This window comes from Chenopodium album, chromosome 6 (genome assembly GCF_948465745.1).
Source record: "Chenopodium album chromosome 6, dcCheAlbu1.1, whole genome shotgun sequence".
Lineage (NCBI taxonomy): Eukaryota > Viridiplantae > Streptophyta > Magnoliopsida > Caryophyllales > Amaranthaceae > Chenopodium > Chenopodium album.
Window position 1 is genome coordinate 20442243 of NC_137839.1, and position 12902 is coordinate 20455144.

The 12902-nt window shown below is 36.1% G+C and overlaps 1 protein-coding gene across 1 annotated transcript; it reads right to left on the bottom strand.

The window, feature by feature from the left end:
* Nucleotides 1–8128: 8128 nt before the first annotated feature.
* Nucleotides 8129–12902, bottom strand: LOC145635942 (ATP-dependent Clp protease proteolytic subunit-related protein 1, chloroplastic-like). Its single transcript, XM_081687335.1, has 9 exons — nucleotides 12522–12902; nucleotides 10855–10970; nucleotides 10568–10771; nucleotides 10359–10463; nucleotides 10011–10073; nucleotides 9808–9919; nucleotides 8976–9037; nucleotides 8588–8770; nucleotides 8129–8490 (listed from the first exon to the last, which is right to left on the bottom strand). The coding sequence occupies exons 1-9, from the start codon at nucleotides 12781–12783 to the stop codon at nucleotides 8404–8406; spliced, it is 1194 nt and encodes a 397-aa protein (XP_081543461.1). The 5' UTR covers nucleotides 12784–12902; the 3' UTR covers nucleotides 8129–8403.

A 12902-nucleotide genomic window follows, 5' to 3' on the forward strand; every position in this document is an offset into this window, starting at 1 on the left:
ATCATCATCATAGAGAAAATCTGCTACCGACTCCAAATTAATTTCCTTCTACTTCCTTTTGCGAGGAGCAGGATTGCTCGAACAAGCAGGTTGATCCCTCATTATCTCACGGACACTGGCCTGCGAATACACAAATCAATAAAGTTGCACCCTAAGGGACCAACAAACAGGTTAACATTACACATAATACCAATAAATATAACACTATCCAATTTACTCACCCCAATACTACTTCGTGGTCCAATTGAAGAGTCGCCCTTCTTAAACACCATGGTTGCGGTTGTTTCACACACACAAGCCATTTAGATGTTTTAGAACGACAACCAACACAAATACACAAATACAAATCAAACAAATAGGACAAACAATAGCATCTACTACAACATCAAAGTTTTTTATTCACCCCGCCTAATCAAACATAATAAAAAACAAACAACACAAGAAAAACTTCAAGAAACTAGATCATGAACAAAAAACTCTTTCCAACACCTCCTACATTGCCAAATTAACAATTTAACATAGTTTTGTGTTAATAATAAGAAGATAGAAGCAGAAGACAGATAATTATCCTAATGCAGTACCTATTAGCACAAAATTGATACCATGGGGTAGATTAAGCTACAAATCAACTGAGAATCCAGACTCAACTAATTAGAATCATAACATTTTAAACCCTACAGCAATCACCCCCTCTACTTTTCTTACAATTTTTCAAAATATAATTCAGAAGGTACCAGCTATGATTACAAGCGTTGTTGTTGGTACACATTACCATACCAGTTATGATTACAAGCGTTGTTGTTGGTACACATTACCATACCAGCTATAATTACAAGCGTTGTTGTTGGTACACATTACCATACCAACAACATAATTTTATGTACCAACCACATTATTAATGGTACATAATTGTAATACCACAACAACACATGAATAACTTTAATTACATATTCACCATAAAAAAAATAAATAAATAAATAATAAAAAAAAAAAAAAGGCAATACCAACCAACAAAAAAAGTCCACGGTTTCACAAAAAATAACAACAAAATAACCGATCAGCAACATTGAAAAAAGGAACTCCAACACTCCCAAATTCAATTTGGGAATAAAGGGTACTAACAGTTCGAGAAAACTAGAAAACTTATCAAAAAAAGCTTTTTATTATTATAACAATAAGGGAACCCAGAGTCCGAAAAACCCTAAAAACAATTATTTTCTTATCATATTGCAAATCACTAACTTCTACAATGAATTTGGGCTATATATTAATACTATATTCAGATTAAGCCTTCGCAAATACACTGTTTTAATACCACTTTTCAGCATTTCACGAGAACAACAATTTTCCCCCAAATTCCAAAATACCACTCCATTTGTAACATCAAAACCCTACATACAACTATATACTATCAATTAATACTCATTTCCCAGACAATCTAGCACAATCACACATAATAGAAGACAAAATAACTCAAAATTCCCCCGAATTACCCAAATCCCATAAACCCTAACTTCAAAATTGCATGTAGAAAAAAATTACAATTACGAAGGGAGATTCACCGGAATTAAGTGGTCGTCGTCAAGCCCTTCGCCGTCGATACGCCGTTCGCCGTTCACCGTTCGTCGTTCGCTTTGCTTTCTTTCTCACTCTTCTTTGCGCTTTCTTTCTCACTCTTCTTTGCTTTCTTTCTCACTCTTCTTTACTGATGCTTTCTCGTGTTAGGTCCCCTATTCTATTTTGTATTTTCTATTCTCTCTCTTCCCTTTTAGTTTCAAATTTCAAAAACAAAACCTTTTGTTATCTCTCTCTCTCTTACCTTTTTTTTTAATTTATTAACAGGCTGCTTCAGACTAATAGGCCCCACCATCCTTCGATTTATTCAGAAAAAACAACAAGACAAGGGACAATTACTATTTGGCCCTAGGTGGACTCAACTTAGTTGAGACCAAGAAATTCTCAAGTAGGAGTGAGAGAAAGTCTGAAAGATGCACAAATACCTTTTATAATTTGACCACATAAAATTTATCAAAACACAGTCAAGGCTTTCAGCTGGATATTGTTTTTTAATTTTTTTTTTTTTTTATTTAGGAGGAATCCTGGATACTGTAATAGTGTTAAACACAATGCTTTAACTTTATAGGAAGTGTTGGAGGAAAGCTAGTGCATCATATGCAAGAAGAAAGCCTGCCAAAACAAAAAATAACTGCGTCTTTCTCTCAGAAGTACATATACTTCGTATATGCCACTTGAAAGAACATGCAACATAACATTTAATCTAGCTTTTAAAAGTTTTCTCTTTGCTATGCTGTTGCAGCATAGGAGCTCTTAACATTCAAGATGAAAAGAAAAAAAATAATAAAAAATTAGTTCGTGATTAGAAAGCTTAAGCTTGTAAATGTGAGTATGTTCTTGGGGCATCAGTAAATACTTGACTTTTTAGTACTGAGATTACATTTTCTTTTCTCATAGGTGGGAAGCTAAGAATATTCCAAAAGTTAAGATTGCCAAACTTGATATCAAACTCACGGACCAGAGTGTTTACATGCCCGATGTACCTGATATCAAGGAGTTCCCTCCACAACTTGTTCCACAGAAGCCATGGGTAGATGAGTTCATTGCTGATTTTTCGAAGTTGAGGCTGGTAAGTAATATTAATTTGGGAAATTCTACAATACAACCCGCTACTTTTAAAAATTCTAAACAACCCCTACTTTTTAAAACTTCTATGAAGTAATTCGCAAGTTTAGGGTTCGTTTGGCATTGTTGTGGTTTTATGTTTTTTAGTTTTTTTATTTTTTCAAAGTATATGATATATGCCTCATAATGGATCAAAAATTATTTAAATTTATTAAAATCATGATAATTTTGACAATAGAAAAGTGGAAACACCTTTTTCTTGTTTCATTTTTTTATTTCAAAAAAAATAGAAAACTGAAAACCAAAAATGATGTCAAATAAGCCCTTATTTAGTGACTATACCTTGCGGTTATCTCACCGTTAATAAATTCCGTTAGTAGGGCTAACTCTCTCATTTTTAATATTTTTTATTGATTTTTGCGTGTTGTAAATGTTCCGTTAAAGATATTAGGGCCTATTTTGGCCCTAAAGGGTCCATATTGAGCTTAGATTTGCCAAAAAAACAAACGTAAATATCTCGTTTTACATATTAATATGTAAACACGTAAATCGAGAAATTTCTTAATACGCAAAACGAGGTATTTACATTCCATATTTGCCAAATCTAAGCTCAATTTAGACCTTTTAGAACCAAAATAACCCTCAAAACCTTTAACATAACATTTTACAACACGCAAAAATCAATAAAAAAAAATATTAAAAATTGTAGAGTGGGCCCCACTAACGAAATTTATTAACGGTGAGATAACGGCAAAGTTACTTTATTGTCAATAAACGAACTTGCGGGTTACTATATAGAAGTTTTAAAGTTGTGGGTTATATTGTAGAATTTCCCTATTAATTTTCTTACTTTCCATTGATATCTAGTAAAATTTAAATTTTATTAGAGTTCAATCATTGACCTCTGATCTATATTTTTTGGCCGTAAGCTCTATCCAGCCTTCAGAACCAGTGATGTTGTTTCTACCGACTCGGAATCATGGGGAGGGGTACAGCGATCAGCGCGTTCAAGGGGAGGGATACACGGTCAGAGCAACATGGCGCGGCGCTCCGGTGCTGAGGGGCCACCAGGCGGCCGGGTTTGTGGGAGTGGGTTGTCGTGATAGTTGGTTAGGTTGGTGAGTGTGGTTTTTTATTTTTGTTTTTTTTTTTTTATCAATAAGTAATTTTTTTTTTTTCTATAACTACCTTTGCAACGTTAGCCTTTTTGGTTTCCCATTGAGTCCTTTACAACTAGCCGCGGGAGAGCTATTGGATGGCCTATCTACAGATGCGAAGTTAACAAGGGAATCGCTTGAGAACTAACTGCATACCCGAAGTTACCTTGTGTGCGCACTACGCACCTTGCCTTACTAGCTTTATTGCACTTTCTTTCACCCCATAGGGCCTTCTCTAATAGGGGACAATGAATACGATCTCACTAGAGGTCCGTGGAGAATCATTCTAGTAAAAGTCATGTTCCCGCTCGGTTTCAAGCCTACTCACTTAAGTCTAAATACTTGTTCCACTCTCCTTTTTCGGCCGTTTTTAAATACTTGCTCCATTTCCTTATTTAGAAAGATTTTATATATTTAATTCTTTTCTCTCACCTCGTATACCCAACATAAATCATATTTTATTAATTTCATATTCTCCCCCCTCTAATTCTCTCCACTACTTTTGCTTTTTACAATTTATTCTTTCATCTATCCCACTACCTCCATATTTTATTACTCTCTCTAATTTCTCCTAAAACTCCGCACATGGAGAAATGAAGCAAGTATTTAAAAATGGAGGGAGTACATATTAAGATCGTAAAAGTGGTGACTAGAAGGTCTAGAGAAGTGTGAAGATCTACTGCAAGGTATTTAATTTTTTTTGTGGCTGAATACTTGTTTTAGTACTCTATTTGCAACTTCTCAAACGTGAGTACTCTATCTGCAACTTTCTTCAAACATCAATACTCTCCTTTTTAGTTTACTCATAAATAAGCTTATCTTAAACGTATTTTGAGTTGGGGGTTAGCAATAGGATTTTGATTAGATAATTTGGATTGAATGATTAAATTCTAAATTGGATTTATAATTCAGTTTTGAGTCTTTATTCTATATACTACCTCCGTTAATAGTTTTGTGCAACTTTGGGGGACTTTACGGTTCACGATGCAAAATTTGATAATGATGATTAATGTATTGTAAGGGTATGTAATTAAGGTGGAGAGAGAATGTTTGGGTAATTAATCAACCACCCACTGCCACCACCAACACCACCCACTGCCACCACCAAGACCAGCCAAAACCACCCACTGCCACTACCGCCTTCTCCAAGACCACCACCGCCTTCACCAAGACCACCACCTCCTTCACCAACCCGCGAAACCAACTCCACTACCAACCCCACGAAACCACCACCACTACCAACCCCCACAAAACCACCACCACTACCAACGGAAGACAAAACCCATAAAATCCCACCCCCACGAAAATCAAAACCCAGAAAAACCCACCCCACGAAAATCAAAACCCAGAAAAACCCACCCTCACAAAAATAAAAAACCAGAAATCCCACCCCAACAAAAATGTAAACCCAGAAAAACCCACCTCCACGAAAATCAAAAACCAAGAAAATCCCACAAACCCATCACGAATTGAAGTTCTTGAAAGTTGAAGAAAGAGAAAGAAGATCTTAAATCCATGAAACACATTACAAATTTTTTTAAAAGTTAAAGAGATAGAGAGAAGATCTAAAAAAATTGACATGAGATAATGATAATGTAAGAGGAGATAGAAAATATGGGGGAAGATGAAGATGCATGAAGATGTAGATGAATGAAGATGAATATGAATGTAGATGGTTTTGGATTTCTTGAGTTGAAGATGAAGAGTTGATGAATTAGATTGGGTTGGTTAGGGTGAAAATTAAGTGAGAAATTAGTGATTAATTAAATCTTATTATAATTAGTAAATTATGTTTTAATTTTTTTAATGAGGGTAAAATTGACATTTGACTAGTTTTTTTTACTCAAAGAGGAAAGAAATTTATTTGTTGCACATAATGCTTAGCTGACAAAAATGACAAAAGCTGCACATAACTATTAACTGAGGTAGAATAAAGTGAAAGGGAGTTTTAGGTGAAAATTTTCACTTTTCCAAAATACACCTCTCAATTTTTATTTTTATTTTTATTTTTATTTTTATTTTTGAAAAAAAACTACAATCCTTTTTTTTTATAATAATAATAAAAAATTAAAAAAAAACTACCATCTAAACAAAAAAGACTACCACCTAAAAAAACTGCCATCTAAAAAATGAAAAAAAAATAAAAACTTCCATCTGAAAAGAAAAAACAGAGAATCAAACCTGATATCCACACACACGAATTTTCGTGTGTCGCTTAGCTTGTATGTATAATTAAAAAAATAAAAATCGTATATTGTTATTTAAGAGTTTGTGATAACCCCTAAAACACAAAGAAAATCTCTGGGGGAAAAAAAAAAAGAAAAAAGAAAATCCCCATGATGACTAATCACCCCTATGATGACTCACTACACAATATCCAGCAACATTTAGGGGCCATTTAGTTGGGGGTATTCAGGTTAGGGAATGGGAATCAACTGCCCCGATTCCCTTTGTTGTTGTTTATTAAGCACTTTTAATCATTCCCCCAAATATCTCTAAGTTCATTCCCTACCCCCCACCTCTAGACTTTTCCATTCCCTTTCCCTACCCACCTTCACACCACCACATCACCACCTTCACACCTACCAACACCACCGGAAAACCAGTCCAGAACACCACCGCCCAGACCACGACCACCGCCACCCAGCCCTCCCACCACCCTCAAAACCCTAGCCACCATTTTCTCTCTTCACCACAACCACAACCTCCACCGTCACTTCCTCACTTCCTCCGCCACTTCAACCCCCTCAACTGCACCCCACTTTCTCTCTCATCCTCAATGGGCACCCTTGATTCCCAAACTCAACCCATCACCACCTCACCCGAGTTTAAACTCGTCGGCTACTCCAACTTCGTCCGCGTCAACCCTATGTCCGACCGCTTCTCCATCAACAAAATTCCACCACATCGAGTTCTGGTGCGGCGACGTCACCAACGTCAGTCGTCACTTCTCTTGGGGCCTTAGTATGCCCGCCGTCGCTAAATCCAACCTCTCGCTAGAAATTTGGGGTAGTGGGAGGGTTGGGCAGCGGTTTTCGGGGTCGGGGGAGATCGGGGCTAGGGTTTTGCGGGGCTAGAGGTGGTTTTTCGGGAGAGGGGAGGACGAGGCTCGGGGGAGGGTCAGCGGTGGTTGGGGGAGGGGCGGCGGTGGTCTGGGCTGGTTTTTTCGGTGGTGTTGGTAGGTGTGAACGAAGGTGGTTGGATTGGTGGCCTTTCATTCATTCCATTCCTTTACTATTCAAAATAAACAAAACCCCAAAATTGGGGGATTTTCATTCCATTCCTTGTCTTTCCCTTTGTTCATTCCATTTCGATTTCCCCGTTCGAACCAAACGGCCCCTTAAAAGTTTGTGGTATGTGGATTTTATCTCGTGTATTAAGTAACACTATTTAATATCGAGCAACACATGAGTATGAATTCACCCCATTTTTGTGTCACAAGTGTAAGGCCATGTTCACTTTACCTTATTTTTGCTGAACTGAAATTATTTTTACTGAACTGAAATTATTTTTGTTGAACTTAAATTATTTTACTAAACTGAAATTAATTTTACTGAATTAAAATTATTTCTACTGAACTAAAATTATTTTTCTTGAATCTCTATTATATTTCTTCTTTACGCTTATTAAACTAAAATTATTTTTACTACACTGAAATTATGTTATTTTTGCTGAACTGAAATTTTTACTTAATATTATTTTTGTAAGGTGAAGTGAACTGTTGAAATCTCTGCCGACTTATCCTCGGCAATTAGGCTAGATCTACGAACCAAATTACACGGAGTCTAACTCAAAAGTAAGAATGTTTGCCAAGACATTATCTAAACTTATCTTCCATGAGTCACGACTCGAGTTTGATGCGTGCATCATGGCTATTACTAGCTTCAGTCCTACTCCCACGTAAGGGTGGTTATTGACTAGGGTAGCCAATGATAATAGGTCAGAGCCAAGCTTAAAGGGCTTTTAATGGACAAGGGCCTTTAATGGACAGAGCTCTTATTAGGTAGGGTCAATATATGATCAAAATGTTTTTCAAATTAATTGAGAAAGAAATTAGATAATGCAAAATAATTACATGGATAAATTTGTATTCATATGTATTTAATAATGGTTTTGTCCAATATTTATTTTAATTGATATTTTATAGGCTCGCCCGCTGTTGACCCGCAACCCGCATAAGTCCGACCCGATATTGACCCTATAAAATGTGACCCTCTTTTACCCGACCCTAAACCGACCCGCCCAATAACCAGCTCTAACTCCCACATATGAGTCTTCACCTCTACTATCCACGAGATCATGAGGAAAACTAAACTGAGATTCACAAACTATGAAGTCTAAAAGCCAATAAATCATATAAATAGCTTATAGACACATACTTTTTCTACATTAACTGGCACTTACAGACTTACAGCATCATTACACAAAATTTCGACAATTGAGGTTAGCCTTTTAATTCCATCACCCCCTTGTATGTTACATAAGCTTTAAGCTGAAAGGTAGTGCTGGAGCATGGAAGCAACAGCCGCCCGTCTATAATAAACAGATTTAACATGTACTTCAAAAGCAACAGCTTGCTGGAATCAAAACACCCATTTCGCACTAATCACCTAAAGCCAGAGGGTGCTGCTGCAGCTTGTCCAGGTCCTCCTCTCCTCATCGCCCTTGATTGTGCAAGTATCTCATCATAATTCTGACCCATGGAAAGTTTCCGTTAGTATCAAAGATAAATAGAACCCAATACCCAAAGAGGAATAAAAATTGAGTTTGTCAAAATAAGAGAAGCTCACCCTTTTCTCAAACGCAGAATCCCTCGAATCAATCAACTTGTCTGCAATGCCATAATCAATGGCTTCCTGTGCCTGTAAGTACTTGGGGCGCTGAATATCTTTCTCGATCTCTTCTTTTGGTTTGCCAATACCTTTGGCTAGGAGTTCAACATAGTACTCCGTATTTGCATCCAGTTCTTTTGCCTACAAAAATCATCAAGGTTACTTAGCTTAATTAGTAGAGCTGGGTGCTTGTTTCTTATCATCCTTGTGTTTGAGGGGCAATCGATATAACACTTAGTCATCAACCCCAATCTATTGGAATTAGATTAACATATGATACAGTTTTGATATAACATTTTGGAACTGCAAGCATAATAAAAGATCATGACAAGAGAATTAGGTGTACCTTGATCCACATATCTATCACAGCTCCACTAGATCTGTTGACTTTTGGCAAATATAATTTTGCTGCATTTTCAGATTGGAGAGCATTTAGAAACCAGGATTAGATATATTCTTCTAGTTGTAATGCAAATTGAACTATTAGAAGGTGCATCTTATTTATAAGACTTGGTGATGAGAGGGGGAAGAAAAGAAGTTTAAGGTTTAACCTTAAAATCAAGACAAAGCATTACAAATTCAACAACTTATAATTCTTCTACTCACTGAACATTTATATTCTTCATCTACCATGTATGTCCAAATGTAAATTGCATGTTCTCTACCCAAAAGTACTTACACACACACACCAAAAAAAAAAAAAAAAAATATATAATAAAATAAAACAAATACGAGAAGGGATGTAAATTTTGCATGTCCCCTATACCCCCCCGAACAAATACGAATGAGATGGGACATGCCACATGTGAACCTTAAAAATAAGTTCCTCATTCTAGATGATTTCACTCAACAATCCAAAAAGGCAATTCTTGAGTCTCAAGATTTAATTAAGTAAAAGCAAATATGTGGTCACTATCACAAGCAACACTCTAGAAAAGGCATTATCATTGCTATTTACATTTTTAAGTGGCAACAGGAATCCATATTCCATAGAAATAACATCCAGTTTATAAAGTGTTCTCAGATAATTGAATCTGAAACGTTTCAGAATCGAAGTTTTCCAACTATTTACTAGTATTTCTCATTGAGAGAGATGCATAAAGTAAAGAGGCATTTGTCAGTGATGCAGCAAATATATATACGCAGTAATAAGGACAGGCAAAGAAGTAGTGCAATACTTGATGAATTTGGTTGCAGAGCACGGTAACCCTTCGTTCCAAGTGATAAAAGCATAGCTGCTTGGCCATATGCCATGCCACAATTCACTGTGTAGACATCTGATTTGCAATACTACATGAAAGTTGATAAAGCACAAGTCAAGGACTAATGGTTGGGCTCACACAAGATGCACAAAAAATAATAAATAAACAATTTTGCTTACACCCATGGTGTCAGCTATGGCATATGCCTCAGTCTCTGAACCAACAGTTTCCATCTTCTCATTCTGAAAATACAAAAAGCATGTCAAGACATGACTTGGGGCTGCATTTCAACCCACCAAACAATTATATCCTTCAAGTCTATTGGACGTAAGTCCTTCCCACTCACAGCCCTCCATGTTTATGTGAATCATTTCGAAAATTCCAGCATAGAATTACATTTCGTTCCATGCACACACATACAAGATTACCGTGCAGTAAGTAGTAAGTACAATATTCCTGACAAGAGTACTTAATTAGATTTCTAAATTACAAGAGTCACCACACAAATAGCATATCTTTTCACTCACTTGTGTTCCAGATGAGTTGATGTATAAATATATAGGCTTTGAAGGGTTGTCATAGTCCAACCACATAAACTGAGCAACAATCAGCTCAGTAACTGCAGGCACAATCTGAGCAAAAAGAGCAGAACAATTGACAACGATTAAAACCAAAGACTGAAGTATAATGGAGATGATGTACTTCTATATAAGATTTAAGAGTAACGAGATCTTACTGGCATGCCAAGATACACAATCCTAGCATCCAAAAGCAAGGAAGGAAGATCAGGTGGGGCAGTTCTTGGTCTTCCATATCCTCTAGCACCACCACGATACATGCTAATGCTCATACTGTATTTCGATGGACCCCTATCGTCCATGCCTCTAGTACTCCACATCCCACCATTGTCTAGATAGTTGCTCGCAGAAGAAATGCTTTGCTGAAAATATTTATTACAAACATGAGACCTAGCTGTTAAATTGAAACATAGCATTAAAGCAATAATTATAGCCAATCATGTACCTCTGATACTTTTTCTGACTGCCGGCGAACTGGATTATCCTCTGTCATGAACATGCCCATTTGTGAAGGACTGAGGCCATAAAGATACTGAGGGACATTTTTGAAGTTATCTATCACTATAAATGAAGACATGCATAAAGCATTGTCAGAATTAAAAATAATAGAGAATATACTCAGAAATATGATAAATCCTATTGATTTTAATTTGATGATCAATAGAGGACAAAGTTGTGAATTATCATATTAAGCATGCCACTTTTTTTTTTCCCCCTTTCCTATCTCCTGCATTTTCTTTGACCTGTCTGCATTGACACATTGTTGAGGTGGGAGCAAGATGACTCCATTACTGAATAGGCCCAATTAAGCTCTATACTTGGTAAATTTGTTCACATCTACTTAAATGAGCCTTAGATGTTCTCCAATGTATTTATATAGTAGTCCAGTGATCCTCAAAAGAGAAGTGTGGCCCTTTGCCCCTCTACTCAGTCCCTCCCGAAAAAAGAAAAAAAAAACCATTCTCTGATAACTTGAATATTGTTTAGAAACATGACAAAGGATAAGAGATGGTAAGATGATGACACGTCTAGCCAAATTTATCCACTGACATGGGAGTTTCGTGTTTCTAATTTACAAAGTAAAACTTAGGTAGCACATAGCAATATGCAAACAAATATCAATATGATAAAAGCAAATTAGATAACTATGCTGCAAACTATCAGACGGACAACCCTTAAAGAGTATTGAAACTCTTTCAAGTATTTAAATTCTAAACACTATCCATTAGATAACAAATCCCTTATGAAGTTACATCAAGGGTAATCCAACAGTATTATAACTCTATCTCTTCTAATGAACTTTAATCCTTGACCCCTTCATTGGCTAGCAAAATATATGCAATTAAGAAACTGACATATCCATTTCGAAATGGGGGTACGAAAGAAATGTTGCCCAAATAGTGATAACATCCATGAAACAGCACTCTTGATTATCATCAATTATTCATAATCTAGAAACGTTATTGCAATTTCTCTTATAGGCAAATGAGAAACTAATACAACTAAAAAAGTTGATATCTTAGTCTACAATAGAATTCGTAACCAAATTCGGCTGGTCATACTACCAAGTCTTCTTTAGCTCTCTATCACAGTATCACTTTCCCATGAAATGCCTACTTTTGTTAAGAGTAAGCTTCCCTGAACTTGACACCCATCCATTCCTCATATATTTAGTGATAAAATATCATCTTATGAAGTTCAATTTCTCACATATTTACAATTTCTTTCTAATGAAAAACCTATCTTATATAAACCAAATCACATAATAAGTTATCAATTAAATTATAACACAGTCTAGCATACAGCTGAGACTCATTGTCACTGTCCCAATATCAGCAAGAGCGTGCCACACGATTCGAGTGTCGTGTCGAAACATTTGGACTGTAACACTAACACCCAACCCCATAAGTTCTAAATTACAACACCAAATTTCATCCAATAAAAAGGTTCAAATACATAAATCAGCAAAATTAACCAATAACCCTAACTAATTGATAAAAATATAATCTTCTAACAATAACATAATTATAATTATCTTCTATAAGAGAATACAATAAGCAGGATTTGAAAATTGGCCAAGCAATAATAAATTGAAGAAAAGTAGAAACTTACAGCCTTCTTTGAGATTATCTTGCCTAAATTGCTTGGGAATATGATCAAAAGGAGATTTCTGGGCACAAGGTGATTTGAACAACCTCCGATTAAGCGTGGATTTTGATTGAATTGAAGATGAGAAAAGGGTTGAAGAAGAAAAGGGTTTAGTGCCCAGAAGAAAAGAGGATTGAGAGAGGCCATTTGAGAGAATACCCATATCACGATTTTCAGAAGAGACTGGAATATGAGTGGAGATAGGAGAGAGAAAAGCGGTCGCCATTGAAGCTAAGTTTGGAAGCTCTAAACTGATTGCTTGCGAAATTTGAAGTGATATACCGAGATTGGGATGTTCAATTTGGGTTGTGGCTCTGCTGTGTTCAATTTTTGAGCTAAGACTTG

What these genes read in the sequence shown, in the direction of transcription:
- LOC145635942 (XM_081687335.1), bottom strand. Translation starts at nt 12,783, where the DNA reads ATGGCGACCGCTTTTCTCTCTCCTATCTCCACTCATATTCCAGTCTCT. An exon ending in TTGTGTATCTTGGCATGCCA is followed by an intron (nt 10,464 to 10,567) that starts GTAAGATCTCGT and finishes CTTTTTGCTCAG; the next exon opens with ATTGTGCCTGCAGTTACTGA. An exon ending in TGATAGATATGTGGATCAAG is followed by an intron (nt 8,771 to 8,975) that starts GTACACCTAATT and finishes TGATTTTTGTAG; the next exon opens with GCAAAAGAACTGGATGCAAA.